Source organism: Sinocyclocheilus anshuiensis, unplaced genomic scaffold (assembly GCF_001515605.1).
Source record: "Sinocyclocheilus anshuiensis isolate Anshui unplaced genomic scaffold, SAMN03320099.WGS_v1.1 scaffold1644, whole genome shotgun sequence".
Lineage (NCBI taxonomy): Eukaryota > Metazoa > Chordata > Actinopteri > Cypriniformes > Cyprinidae > Sinocyclocheilus > Sinocyclocheilus anshuiensis.
This window is the reverse complement of record NW_015557451.1, coordinates 860,244-875,925: the sequence shown is the minus strand read 5'-3', so window position 1 is coordinate 875,925 and position 15,682 is coordinate 860,244. Positions and strand designations below refer to the sequence as shown.

At 35.8% G+C, this 15,682-nt stretch overlaps 1 protein-coding gene across 5 annotated transcripts in view; it reads left to right on the top strand.

Annotated features, from left to right (window-relative positions):
* Positions 1 to 15,682, top strand: part of LOC107679270 (uncharacterized) — a 35,597-nt gene that overhangs the window by 827 nt on the left and 19,088 nt on the right. For 2 of the 5 annotated variants that reach the window (XM_016474787.1, XM_016474784.1), the window contains exons 2-11: positions 5,156 to 5,213; positions 5,724 to 5,819; positions 6,485 to 6,538; positions 6,880 to 7,058; positions 7,242 to 7,381; positions 7,812 to 7,886; positions 9,199 to 9,447; positions 10,770 to 10,973; positions 11,189 to 11,413; positions 12,193 to 12,696. In XM_016474787.1, the coding sequence (XP_016330273.1) occupies positions 5,156 to 5,213; positions 5,724 to 5,819; positions 6,485 to 6,538; positions 6,880 to 7,058; positions 7,242 to 7,381; positions 7,812 to 7,886; positions 9,199 to 9,447; positions 10,770 to 10,973; positions 11,189 to 11,413; positions 12,193 to 12,696 (1,784 nt within the window). Of the gene's footprint in view, positions 1 to 5,155; positions 5,214 to 5,723; positions 5,820 to 6,484; positions 6,539 to 6,879; positions 7,059 to 7,241; positions 7,382 to 7,811; positions 7,887 to 9,198; positions 9,448 to 10,769; positions 10,974 to 11,188; positions 11,414 to 12,192; positions 12,697 to 14,988; positions 15,235 to 15,682 lie in introns of all 5 variants that reach the window. The other 3 variants (XM_016474788.1, XM_016474785.1, XM_016474786.1) reach the window with 3 other exon arrangements.

Here is a 15,682-nt window from a genome sequence, read left to right as displayed (position 1 = left end):
ATAACTGGGTTTGTCCCTTTTTAACCCAGCGCTGGGTTATATTTAACCCAGCATTTTTTAGAGTGTAAGCATAGCCATTTATTTCCATGCAGTCATGCACATAGTCTTTTATTATATGTATTTCACCATTTCAAAAATATCTGAGTTGGGTCAAATTTGCTAGCGTTTATCTAGATTGCAGCTCTGCACTCATTTTCTAAAGTGCTTGAGGTGCTATCTGCACTCTAAAAAATGCTGGGTTAAATACAACCCATTGCTGTCAAAACAACCCAATTGCTGGGTTTGTCCCTATTTTACCCAGCACTGGGTTGTATTTAACCCAGCATTTTTTAGAGTGTGGGATGCTTTTATTGAAGGAGTGCTTTTTGAGCCACTTGTTGCTTGTTTTTTCCGTTTATTTTACTGCCCAACTCATTAATTAAGCACAGTTTATTTTTGTATACAAAACTAAATTCTAACGTGGAAGCATTTCGATTAAAATATTTTTAAGATCACAAGAAACATTCAGAAAGCTTCAGTCAGGTGTGCCAGACTTTGCATTCGCAGTGTGGCAAGTCCAGACAGACCTTCCATTAGACGCACACATGTAAGGAGAGTTCTGGTGTCCTTTATTTGCTTAGTTATAGTTATTAGTTGAGTGCTGTCATCTAAATCTGAAATACTGTCATTTCAATGCAGTTATCTCAATAATCCGTTTTTACAAATAAATGCTCCTGCATTGTAGGCAAACTTAAAATTTTTTTATTTTCCTGACAAACAACATCATAAGGTGAATTAACATCATGTGACAGTGGATTTTTGTAATCAATATTCCATCAAAACAATGTTAGTAGAAGGAAAAGAAGGATTCATACTCTTTTGACTTTATCATAGAGTCAGTGTTAAGAGAAACATGGCTAGCTCAGAAGAATTTGGGGTATGTGGAATGGCTGGAATGATTAAAGATGTTTGTTTATTTTTTTATTTGTGTATTTATTGATTTATTTTTGAAAACTAGGCATCGAGCCTAAAATGCAGACAGATGGTGTAGACATGCCTTTATTATAGGCTGAAACATGTTCACTTTGAGATACTACATGGTTAGCCTTTTATTGTTTAAAAGTTAAGAGTTGGTAAGATTTGGTTTTTGAACTCTCTTGCTCACCAAGGCTGCATTTATTTAATCAAAAATACAATAAAAACAGTAATGTTGTGAAATAGTATTGCAATTTAAAATACCTGTTTTGTATTTTTATATATTTTAATGTGTCATTTATTCCTGTGCTAGCTGAATTTTCAGCATCATTACTCCAGTCTTCAGTGTCACATGATCCTTCAGAAATCATTCTAATACTGCTTAGAAACATTTATTATCATCAATGTTTAAAACAGTTGTGCCACAAAAATTTTTTTTGTGGAAACCATGACACACTTTTTCAGAATTGTTTAATGAATAGAAAGGTCAAAAGAACAGCATTTATTTGAAACAGAGTTCTTTTGTAAAATTATAAATGTATTTACAGTTACTTTTGATTACTTTAATGCATCAACCCTGAATACAAGTATTAGTTTCTTTCAAAAAATATTACTGACCCCAAACCTTTGAACAGTAGTGCATTTCATGGAACATTCAGTAATATTAGCTGATGCTGCGATGATATCATCTGACTTCTGTGGTCGCTGCAGCCCTCTGTGGTCCATTAAGAGTGTGTCTTGTGTAGTCACATGACTTCACAATGTCTGACCTCAGAACAACTGGTTGATTCTATCAGTTAAATGACTCTGCTAGTTCTTGAATGTGAAATGTGGTCATTGTTACAAGACAAGAATCTCTGATCGTAGTGTTTTAACTGGGTTATTATTTGACATATGATTTAAAACATTTGTGTAACATTTTAACAAGTAACAAGTTTAAACATTGCACCATTCAGTACCTCAAATCTAAATAGTTGTTTGTGGGCATAAAACTTGATTCCCTTCTTATGCAGTTTAATAGATGTAGCACTGTGCTTCAGCCACTTTATATCAATGCGTGTGCCATTTCCAAGTCTATTTCTGTGAACCCCATGACTCGCTTGGCCTCTTGCATCCATTCACGCAGCTTCTGCTGACACTGACCTGCAATACGAGACCCAGAGGCCCACGATTCTCTCTCTCCACCTTTCCTTTTCTTTATTATGACTTCAAATGCCACGTTAACATGCATAGACATAATCTACTGCCATCTAGGGATGTAACGGCATGAACATTTCTTATCACGATTATAGTGACCAAAATTATCACGGTTATCAGTATCATCACGGCATTGTTAACATGTGCTGGAGATGTTCAAAAAGTACAGACACATAAATCACTTCACCAAATGCGCTGCTTACTGACACACACACACACACACACACACACACACACACACATACATATATATATATATATCGGAGATCGCGCAGCTCACACATCCAGGAGAAAAGAAAGTTGTCAACGCTGCCCCACGACTTTTATTAATAACAGTTTAAATCCTGAATCGCTACGTTATATTTTCCAGCAACAAGAGGATAAAATCGCTGTGTTTTAAGTAAACTCACTCTAAAAAGAGAAACGCACAGACGCGCATACTATAATTAATTAATTCATATATTCATTTGTATAATTCTTTTAAAACCTCCCAGCTTTTCCGCCCTGTTTTCACTCAAAACGAAACTACTCAGCGTGCTGTGCGCACGTGAGACTGTTACTTAAAACTGTGCTTTATGCTGGACAGTATTTATTTATCACGAGTTGTTCAAATCGCGGTAATCTAATACGGTTTTAATGATAATTAAAAGATGAAACGGTAATACTAACCGTGGGGAATTTTATCATGATTTATCGTCAAAACGGTAATCGTTACATCCCTACTGCCATCATTTGTTTTTTTTATCAGTTTGAGGAAATTATTTTATAGAAGCACTTCATGTCCCATTTATTTGACTGATCAGCACTTTTCCAGGTGTACTATTGAGTGATAGATGTTACAGGTGGGTTGCATGGGATGCCTGGAAAAGCAAAGCCATGTAACTTATATCCCAAGATTAAAGGAACGACCTGCATGATATGAGAGTTGTATAATTGCATAGTCATCTGCACATATAAATAGTGTATGGTTGGTCATAGCTTGCACTTTTGTGTTATTTCACACTTAACTGTGAAATTTACGGTAAGAAATGGCAGCTGTGGTTGCCAGAAATGCCACAAATATGGAAGTAACGTTTTAGGTTTTACTGATTGAACTTAAATATGCAGTATATAACAATGTATATTTCATTAACAATGATGCATGATTCACAATTCATGACACAATGTTAAAATACCAGCCTACTGAATTACTAAAATCTGTTTTGTACCTTTATAATAAACTGACAACCATCACAAAACACAGACGATAATGAGAAAGCCACATGTAGAATATAGTAGTTTAGTAAGGGAACTTACCATTAACCAATCAACAGGTTTTTCTGTAGCATTTTACAGTCTTTTACCATTAAAATTATGAAAATATTTAGTAGTGCAGACATTTTCACTTTTGTATGTGTTCAAAACAAGCATTGAAGCATTGCTGTTGAGATTTAGCATAAAGGTAATTGGCAAAAAAACAAAACAAAACAGAAAAAGTGGTTAAAAATGAGACATTTGAACCAAAATCACTTCCATGAGGAAGTGGCATAGTGTGTGTAAGTTAAACAGCTGATCTGATAATGTTATTGTAAGGAGAGTCCACACCCTCCATTGAGGGAAGAGAGATCAGTTTGATGTAGACACTGGGGAAAAGTAGAGCAAGTTTCAGGTTATATTTCTCACAACCACATTTAAGGGCAACCCTCCTCACACCTCTCTCTGTCAATACTCAGTCACTTTAGCTTACAATTAACTTGCACTTCTTTTTTTAAAAAGGTAATATTTTTATTGTTTATATAAGGTAATATATTTACTATTATTATTATATATTTTTTTTAAACCTGAGGTCCATTTGTGATAGCAGTATGTTTTTTTAAAAGTTTTTTTTCATTATAATTTATTCAATTCAGGTTTATTCAATTCAACGTTGCAAAGCAACTTTACAGAAAATTAAGTTTCTACAATATTTAGTAGTAGCTTATCAGTGGTGACTGTCAGTTAATGTACATGCTAAATGTATTTATGCAAAATGTATGCATCAGTAATTATGCAAAAATAATTTCACTGATTTTAAATATACAGAATATATGTTGTTGGCATTTAAATGTGGGTGGTCAAGGATTCATCTGTCTGATGTCTGAAAGTTGTGTAAGTGTGTATAATTAATCCTTTTTGTAGCCTTGGTTCAATAAAACAATCTCTTTTTGGTAGGGATGTAACGATTCACTCAACTCACGATTATACCATCGAAAGACAGCAAGTTCCCCTCAGACATGGATTCATATAAACTCCTACCCCTAATTGAATCGCGATTTGTTTAGCATCTCAACTGATTTGAATCATCACATATTTAAATCGATTTTCAACCGGCTCGCGGTTAATCGTTATATCCCTACTTTTTGGACTTGGCTGTTTTGAGATGAAAATTACAGTATGTTTTCATAGTACAGTGAACTCTTTTATCTCAAATGATTTCTCATGTTAGCATGGACATATTTTAAGATATGTCACATGTGTTGGATATTGGCCTGACCTGTCATGATGCGTCTCTCAGTTACTTTTTTAAATAGCAGAAACATATTTTGTTCTGCAACTGCTCACATTATGCAAAATGCTAGCCTGTTAGAACAGGAACAAATAATATGAACTTGATCTTAAAGAAGCTCCAGCATTCCACGCAATAAAGCCAGCTAATGTTTTCCTGTATGTGGGTCAGATGAGTAACCTAATAACCAAACTGAGTGCCCAGGATAGTAGTCCCTTTCTTCATGCTGATGGAGACTAACCTCCTTAAAGCAATACCCTAGGGAATTTTAGGTATATGATTGAAAATCTTAGTTATATTTTCACTGTTTGAGTCATTTTAAATTTCAGTTCTTTGTGAAGAGCAATACAGCATCGTCCATTGTTCCATGCTCACTAAACAAACTGAATGATAGTGTATTATATGTACTCTCAGTGTGGAACAGGAGCTGTGATGTTTCTGCTTTGTTACATGTTATTGTGTGTTATTTGTCATTCACAGGCAGCCAGACAAACTGCGAGTGGTTTGGACCAGACGAAACAGACGCATCTGCAGCAAGGTAGAAGGAGGATGTGGGCTTTTAGAGTTACTGTTTCCACGTTTATAGTTTTCAAGTGCTATATAAAGATGTGGCTGTGGTTACTGTACCTTGACATTTATTAAACTGGAATAGTAAAGCTAGAGCACAACTGTAAGTGCAGAACAGTACATATTTTTTTTTTCTCGTTTAAGATTACGAGTCAGGACGTGTTGTCTAAATTGAATCTTTACAAATTTTACAGAGGAGGACAATAAATATCAGCATATTAGTGTCATTAGTAACCACGCAGAAAATGTTTGCAAAGCAGAAAGAACAAGTACTTCCTCCTAGCACATAAATCAATTGGTGGCACTGATTGGTGATGCAATAAGAATTTCAACACACAAATACAGTGGGATGATTCATTAATATAGATGAAGCCTAATCCTTTTATACCTTATTATTTTTCATTGTGTAAACATCAGATATGTTTATCTGACTGGGTATCAGCAGCTGTGTTAATAGCAGTATTCTCATTGTCTTGATCAGCTTCATGGCTGGCAGCCAGGTATCAAGAACCCATACAGGGGGACTGTGGTTTGGCAGGTTCCTGAGAGCATGGACATCACTGTCACTCTTTTCAAGGTGAATATATGATATAAAAAGAATTCCATGAACTACCATTTAAAAGTTTGAGTACGATTTTTTTTTTTTAAAGAAATTAATAGTTTTATTCAGCAATGATTTAATGGATTTTGATATTGTAAAAAAAAAAATCACATTGTTACCAAAAATTTCTGTTTCAAATAAATTATGTTCTTTTTAATTTTCTATTGATAAGACAATCCTGAAAAAAATTATCATATTTTTCACTAAAATTTTAAGCAGCACAACTGTTTTCAACATTAGGAACCAAATCAGCATATTAGAATTGTTTCTGAAGGATCATGTGACATTGAAGACTGGGGTAATGATGTTGAAAATTCCGTTTTGCGTCACAGGAATAAATTACATTTGAAGATATATTAATATGGAAAACAGTTATTTTAAATTGTAATAATAGTTCATAATATTACTGTGTTTTTGAAAAAATAAATGCAGCCTTGGCAAACTTATAAAGACTTCTTTCGAAAACATAAAAAATTAAATCATCCCTAAACTGTGGTGTTTAGCAGTGGTGCTTAAATATGAAAATTATAAACTAATAAAAGTTGTAAACATGAATTTTGTCATTATGTTATAGTATAAATATTATTTAAATGCCCTATAATCCATGTCCACATAATCAGCAATATTCACTTTCCCTTTAGGATCCAAATGCAGATGAATTTGAGGACAAAGACTGGACCTTCATCATAGAAAATGTGAGTCTTTCTACTCTGTAATCTCACCCTGTTTATTAAAGGGGCTGCTAGCAATTTTAGCTGTTTGCTAACCTCAACCACAAAAGCATTTCTGTTTTGGTTAAAAAAGTGTGGGCCACTCCCTGTCTCTTTTCCTCTGTTTAATAAACTGAGGGCTGTGACAGAAACGGGTCAGGAGGTTGTAGGAACATTTTATGTGTATTTCTCTTTTGCAATATTTTGTTATCAAAAGACAGCAATTTTGAAAAGCATGTCTTGAATTATGTTGTGATGGCTTCATCGATTTGGCAGTACGCTACGGTTTGAAAGTACTGTGCTCTAACCCCATCTCATCCCAACAGGAAACAAAGGGCCACCGAAAAGCTTTAGCGTCAGTGGATGTGAACATGAAGAAATACGCGAGCGCGACCCCGACCCAGTTTGACCTGGCACTTACACTAAAGCCTCTGTCTGTGAAAGTGTTGGATGCCACACTTAAACTCACCTTGTCCTGTGTCTTCCTGAAGGAGGGCAAAGCTACGTGAGTTCGGATGATTTCAACATTCCACTAGGAAAATGTGTTTCTCTAGATCTGTGTAATGATGTAAAAGCATCAGTCAAAGCAGACGACACATACAGTGTGAACTACATTTTATTAACTTTACTGATCTATAGTTTTAGTAGGCCTTCAATTATCGTACTGTATTCTGTGTTGTGTATTCAGTGATGAAGACATGCAAAGTCTGGCGAGTCTGATGAGTTTGAAGCAGTCTGACATTGGAAACCTGGAGGACTTCAATGACAGCGATGAAGAGGAGGACAAAAGAATGTGTGCAGCAGTGAAAATGGCCACAGCAGTAATAGGTAATACTGACATACACTCACAGTCTTAAGTAAACATACTATAAACCTTGACGCTGAAACCAGATGTTTGGAAACAAGTTTAGAAACAGGCATTTCCTGTTCTGAAAAGGATATTTGCAGTTTTTTTTTTTTTTTTCTGGCGTTGTGTTGTTTCCTGGTTTTATGAAACTTGGTGGAGATGTAGATAACCTGTTGGTTGTTTGCTGATTTTAGTGGTTTGGTTGTATTGAGTTGATTTAATGTTTGCCAGTTAATGCTGTATTACAGCTGTAAAGGTAGCTTACATGCGGTTGGCCACGACAAACACAGAATCTGGAAATATTATCTCTCTTTCACATTGTAGAATTCTTTTTTTTGTTATTCTTTTCTCAAACAGTCTCTTTCTTTTTCATTCTTTGTCTGTCGCTCTGTTCTTTCTGTCTGTGGTCAGCTCCTCTTCCTCCAGCTAGGAGAATACATGACAAGGCTTGGAGACCTGCTGTAGACACAGGTCCCTCTGACACAGGTAGATTACTGACTGCTCTGGCTTATTTTTCCACTCTCTTTCTTCCCTTTACACTGGAATTAACATTTTGTTTTTTTGGTATGATAATATTCAAATGAAGTACTATGGGGTGTTACAGTTTTCTACTGCTCAATTTGTATCATGACTGTTTCAGGTTGGTAAATACTTGCATCACAACTGGGCAGCACTGATTAAGAAATCTGAAGCTTGATAGTGCTAACTGAAAATTTGACACTGTGATTGGCTGATATTTATTCATTTGCATTGGTTTGTTTTTCAATGAGCCCCTTTATTAAGTCTTATGCTATAGCAAAATGCACCAATGTATAAATAATGCACTTGGACAATTTAGTTCAGTAACATTTAATGTGTATGATTATATTAATTTATCTATTATTGTATATTCTAAATTTACATATACATATATATGTATATGCATTAAGATTTTTCTTTGCATTCTTCTTTATATACATTATTAAATTATTTATATAGAATTTATATAAAAACAAACAAGCACACACATGTATAAACACAAACATAAAATTTGTACAAAATACCATAAAATAATATAAATATTAAATATAAAAAAAAAGAAATGTATAAAATAATACAATAAATATTTAAATTTATACACGCACATACAAATATACATATTTATTGTGTTTTTTTATATATATTTCTTATTGTGTATATTTTATATTTATATTATTTTATACATGAACCATGGGTATTTTTGTACAGATTTGATGTTTGTACTGGCACCATTTCACCCCTATAAATATTATTATTATTGTTATTATACACTCAAGTGTAAATTACTTTAGTTGTGCAAATTGAACATAATGTTACTACTTAAACTTGTGGAAACATCTAAAAGTCAAAACCAGAAATGTAGTAGTAGAGATCATGAATATCACAAAAACAATTTCAAACCGAATATATAATTGTTTCATGTCGTATCAGATATTAGAAATAAGGTTATCAGAAGTAATGCACTTTCTAACTCGTGTTGCTACACTATATTTGGATAGACTGATTTCTTTAGCCAGTTTTGAATCTGTAAGAAAGTGGGTGAAATTGCATAATGCATTCCCATGACCTCAGCATACCAGTGGTCATAAGTTTGTGTGTGTGAGAGTTTATCTGAGATCTGCATCTCTTCCTGGTGTCACTCATTTTCTTCTCTTCTGAATTATTCCCTGCTCATTTGAGTTCCTCTTTGTCTCTCTGCATTTGTTGTCTGCTACCTCTCAACTCTTAACTTCCTCTGTTTTTGTCTGTCCTTCTCCATAATCATCATCATTTCTCTCAGCTCATTCTGAACCAGAGCGGATGAGCTGTTCCTTCATTACGCCTAATGTTCCTCTCCAGTACCGCCCCCTGTCATACAGCGCTCTTGACCCTTCTGCCCCACCCCTCTCCACTTCCTATATCCAACCCCCCCGTGCTGCCGGCAGTGTCCCGCAGACACGCCCCTCCCCGTACGCCTTCACTGTACCTGCATTTACACGTGCGCATCCACCTGCCCTGCCCAAAATCTTCCAGCCGCCGACCGGCTCAGGTACAAACACTCATCCACCCGGTGCAATGCAGCAGATCACCACTGATTTGTGCTGGTCTCCATCCGCTGCACTGTGTACATGTCCATACCTCATAGATCATCCACAAACTCACTCTTCTGTGGTATTACTTACAGTACATGTTTTTGTCATTTATGTTTTTAATAAGTTTTGGTGTGTTTTAAAGGTGTCTAAAAGTTAAAACAACAATAAATTCATGCACTACTAAAAAGTTTTTTTTTTTTTGAAAGAAGACTTTATTATGGAACATTATTATAATTTCAAATAACTGATAACTGTTTTCTGTTTTAAAATGTAATTTATTCCAATGCTGAATTTTCAGCAGCCATTACTCCAGTCTTCAGTATCACGATATTTCAGAAATGATTCTAATATGCTGATTTGCTGCTTATGAAACATTTTATTTTATATTATATTTCATATTATTCTAAATTTAAGGATTTAGGCTTATTTGATGAATAGAAAGCTTAAAAGAACTGCATTTTTAAAAAATATATATATTTTTTAACATTATAAATGTATCTACTTTTGATTAAAAAAAATTTATATTATAATTATAATAATAAGAAAAGTTGTATGAGCACCAAATCAGCATATTAGAATGATTTCTGAAATATCATGTCACTTTTTATCAATATAATGCCCTTGCTAAATAAAATTATTCATTAAAAAAAAAAAAACTTTTGAACATCAGTGCATCTCATATGTCTTGCAATTGCAACTACTTCACATTTTGACTATTTTAAACTGAATTTGTTATATTCATGCTGCATCTGCATGCTGAATATCTGCGTGAAATTCTGAGACAGCTATTTTTAAATAATGTAGTTTAAGAGATCAAATCAAGAAATTAATTAGAAACTATTGTTTCTGGCAACAAGGTCTGCAGAGGTATTGTGTGGAACATTTTTATAATTATATTTTTTTTCTTTTGAGCATACTTCATTTCTAGATTCATTAAAAGGAATCTCAATTGACGTTTGGAAAACTGCCCATTAAAAACAACAGATGAATTTTAAGGCTGATGTTTAAGGAAGCAACAGCCTGATCCCTATAGTGTAGCACCCTGTGAATTTGTTCATCAAACTAGCTATATATCCAGCCCCTGACTTTTACCATTCTTGCCCTGTCACAACTTGATCTAATGAACCTTATTTACCTCAATCTAATGAGTGTTTTGCCTCCTTTTAAACACACACATCAACAGATATACAAAAAGCTTAAGCAAAAATTACTTTCTATTTTCTGTTCTTTTTACCCCTCCACCTCTCATCATGCTATATTTTTTCCTTCTCCCTTTAAGTTGCTGTATCTGTCACTCAAAGGCCATCTGGAGGTCTTGCTAGGTCTGAGTTATTGGAGAGTAGTCGCTCTGCTGAGGGTGGTGCAGTTCCTCACCAGAGGCCTCTCTCTTTTCTTCCTGGGATTAGCACACCCTTCTCTCTATCCTCTGCTCAATCCTCCTCGTCCCCTCAGCAGACTCCTCTACCTGATATAACCCAGAAAGGTAATGAGTATTGCCCGTAAATCAGTAAAAGATAGTTGCTATAGCTCCTAAATAATTGTATTGTAGCTTGCATTATCTGTGTAATGTATTTTTGCTTATTTGATATTTGCACATTTTTCATTTTTACCTTTACTGTTGCTGCTTCACCTTGCTTCCATTCTGTCGTCTTTTCTATTCTTCTCTTTTCTGTCTCACTGTTTTCTCCCCCGACTTAGCCATCCATTCTGCTGCTCGTAGCAGGACCTGGAGACCTCACAGTTTTCCCTCTTCACACTCCTCCCCTTGTGATTTCGACCCCTACTCCTTTGAGTTTGGCTCCTCCCCTCATGGTCCAATGCCTGTACCTGCACCACGGCCCTCAAAAATCTATCGCGCCTCATTGGCTGAGCCAGGCTCCGCCCTTACAAAACCTACGAGCATGCCCTCTGCCACTGAGACAGGTACATGGGGCTGATGTTCATATTTTAACTAATTTTTAAATCTGATGCCATTTGATTTTAAAGTTTAATTTGAACCACATATTTCATGTTCAGTACCCAGCTTTCTGAAAATGATTTGGAGGTCATAAAGAGTTGTAAAGTCACTGTGAAAGACCCTATGAAAGAGTTTTATAGCTTTTAGTCCATGTTTGTTAGCTTTGAGTCTATTTATATACTTGTGTACTCATAAAAGTTGACCAAGTTTTTCCAGATAAAAGTTTGGCATTGGTAAGATTTGTTTGTTTTTTAAAAGTCTACTAAGGCTGCATTTACTCATTACTCCAGTCTTCAGTGTCACATGATCCTTCAGAAATCATTCTAATACACTGATTTGCTGCTCAAGAAGCATTCTTATTATTATCAATGTTGAAAACCATTGTGCTGCTTAATATGTTTGTGGACATCGGGATACTTTTTTCAGGATTCTTTTATGAATAAAAAGCTCAAAACAACAGTAATCTGTGTGTTATAGAAAGATGAACCAAAACATAGGTGACTCTCTAGAATGTCAATATCCCCTACCCTAAATTAGAAATACCACCTTCCTCCAATTAACAATAGCAAGTAGCAAATGGCTGTGGCATAAACTTTTAATTTTTAAATTTTTTTACATTGTTATTATTATTTGCAAATCTATGCTAATCATACATTTGTCTTTTTTCTTTTTTTTTTCTTCCCCCTGTAACACTGTCTACTTATTATACATGCACTCTGTCATCATTTGCCATGGTAAACTCCAGCATCTTGGCAAAAAGAGTGGAGGCCTCCCAAGCTGCACCCTACTCTGTGTCCTGCTCCCCTCACCTCTGCGGAGCATATTAACCAACAGCATCATCCAGCCTCAGTGACCTCCTCTCCTCCTGCACAAACCTCTCCTCTAATGTATGTCCCCCTTCCTGCAATGTCTTCATCCCGTGTGCTTCCTCAACCAATGGACACCTCTACCATTACTCTCAATCCTGCTGTAACATCTCCCAGTGTGGCTCCTTCCTCTGAGATGCCCAGCGTTCAGTCAGTCTCTACTTCTTGCTCTCAAACCCTGTCAGCTGCCATCCGTTCTCCTGCTGCAGCATCACTGGTTTCTCCCTCCATTGCTCCTGCTGCTTCATTTAGTTCTCAGTCCATCCCTTATCCATGTGTTTCTACTCTCCTGTCATCTCCTCATCTCACTGTTTCTGATGCTCCTCTAAGTTCCATTCCTGATGTTAGTCCTGTGGTCAATGCATCTGTTGTTGCCGAGTCAGGTAGAGAACAAACACTCTAGGATAACTCTTCTAAACCTGTTTGCCCATGTGTTAAACTAATGAAATTAGAAAAGAAATGAGTTTTCATCTGTTGAGTTTAAGATGAAAAATCATCTGCATTGTCAAAGGGTTTTGGATGCCATTTCAGTGGAGCATGAATACTGTGAAAGTTCTAATCCTCGTTGTCTGAATCAACCATGTCTCATTTCTTTTAAAGGCATGGTTCATCCAAAAATGAAAATTGTAATTATTTACTCACCCTCATGATGTTTCAAACCTTTTGGCTTTTGAAAAGACCCTTTGGAAGTAAAATAAGGGTGAATGTCCTTAAATTCTAACTTTGTAACATCAACTTATTGAACTTAATTGAAGCGACACTGAACTGAGTTGAGCTGAATAATGAGACTATTGTCTTCTGTACAGCTTTACAGCTAAAATTTAATTCATTTTATAATTTTACAAGATGAACATTCTTATTTTCCTGTTAATTACGGTGAAGCTACTTTGAAATCTGTATTGTATAAAGCACTAAATAAATTAAATACATAAAATTAAATACATTTTAAATTAATAGTTCACCCAAAAAATTTGTTGAATATTTTCTCACCCTCAGGCCATCCAAGATGTAGATGAGTTTGTTTCTTCATCGGAACAGATTTGGGGACATTTATCATTACGTCACTTGCTCACCATCTTCAATACCATGCCTGAGGTGAGAACCTTGAGCAAGGCACCGAACCCCCAACTGCTCCCCAGGTGCCGCAGCATTGGCTGCCCACTGTGTGTTCACGGTGTGCGTGTTCGTGTTTGTTCACTACTCACAGCTGTGTGTGTGCACTTGGATGGGTTAAATGCAGAGCACAAATTCCAAGTATGGGACACCATATTTGACCCCACACTTCACGTCCTCACCAGTGGATCCTCTGCAGTGAATGGGTGCCGTCAGAATGAGAGTCCAAACAGCTGATTAAAACATCACAATAATAAGCAATCCACATGACTCCAGTCCATCAGTTATCGTCTTGTTAAGCAAAAATCTTTGTGTTTGCAAGAAACAAATCCATCATTAAGATGATTCTAACTTCAAACTGTTGTTTACGGCTAAAATGAGAGTCCTCTATCCATAATATTGATTCAGGAGAGCAAAATGGATCCTCTGCAGTGAATGGGTGCCGTCAGAATGAGAGTCCAAACAGCTGATTAAAACATCACAATAATAAGCAATCCACATGACTCCAGTCCATCAGTTATCGTCTTGTTAAGCAAAAATCTTTGTGTTTGCAAGAAACAAATCCATCATTAAGATGATTCTAACTTCAAACTGTTGTTTACGGCTAAAATGAGAGTCCTCTATCCATAATATTGATTCAGGAGAGAAATATGCACAGATCAAGTACCGTTTACAAGTGAAAGCAGTTCCAAACAAATATGTGGGTGGATTTTGATGTGAGAGGACAACAGTGGATGCACTTTTTCACTTGAGAAAGTGTTTTTATGCATTATGGACATTCTGGTATTTTAGCCAGAAACAATGGTTTAAAGTTAAAATGTCTTAAATATATGGATTTGTTTCTTACAAGCATGCAGCTTTTTGCTTCACAAGATGTTAATTGATGGACTGGAGTCGTGTGGATTACTTGTGGATTATTGTGATGTTTTTATCAGCTGTTTGGACTCTCATTCTGACGGCACCCATTCACTCCTAGAATCCTTTGGTGAGCAAGACACGTAATGCTAAATTTCACCAAATCTGTTCTGATGAAGAAACAAACTCATCTACATCTTGGATGCCCAGAGGGTGAGTACATTTTGAGCATTTTTTTTTAGGTGAACTATTCCTTTAAGCTGTGAACATATTTTGAATGGAAAAATTTCACATGCAATTTTATTATAAAAAAATTCAGCAATCAGTATTCACACGTTAATTTCCAAAATATTATACAAAAAAGCGTCCTATAATTTTCGACAGACAATTTTCAGTAATTTTATTTTACTTTACGAATTCACTTCCATATTTGTAAATTCAGTGGATACGTTGCATATCCGGTAACTGTAGGAATAGCAGCAATGCATAATCTCCATCTGCTGTTAGTTCGCTTCACCAGTAGGTTTTGTTTTAAAGACGTGTCATTATTTTACTTCCATATGAGCCTGAATAAAAGTAAAAGAATTGCCATTTTTGGGTGAACCTAAACCCTTTGCACTCATCTCCTCATCCTTCATTCTTCTTTTGTAATCATTCTCTCCTTTTTCTGTCATCTTCCTTTGTCATCTGGTCAATGTCAACCTCAGAGCCTCTCCCAGAGGTCCAGACGTATGAATGGAGACATCAGGTTGTGCCCACAGTGGTTAGACCTAATGTGCGCAGGCCAATAGCCCCTCTTCCTGTAGATGCCCCTACCTCTCCTTTCTCTTCCTCTCCTTTTATTCTTTCTTCACCCTCTTCCATGATCCCTGACCCCCACATTTATACCCAAACTTCCACTGTAGCCCCTGTTATTGCCTCCATTTCAGTCCCTTCCACTGACTCACTCACAGGTACATATGCTGGCCTGAACCTTTATCTGTGCTTCATTCTCATTCTCTGTGTGTGTTGGTACTGTCATTGCTGTACATATGTGTGTTGTATGTTGAGTAGATAACAGAGAACAGATTTTAAACATGTCTTGAGCTAGTGAGATCTGTTTTAGATTACACTCCAACATTTTTTGCATAACAGTACAAAGTCAGAAGGCCAAACATTCCATTCTTCCCAGCGGATTGACTTCATCCATCATAACTATATAACAGTTTAAACTGTCAGTATTTCTGACTCACTGTTACAGTGTTTTTTGAAACATTAAAGGGGTCATATGATGCGATTTACATTTTTCCTTTCTCTTTGGAGTGTTACAAGCTCTTGGTGCATAAAGAAGATCTGTAAAGTTGCAAAGACTAAAGTCTCAAATCCAAAGAGATATTCTTTATAAAAGTTAAGAGTCAACCA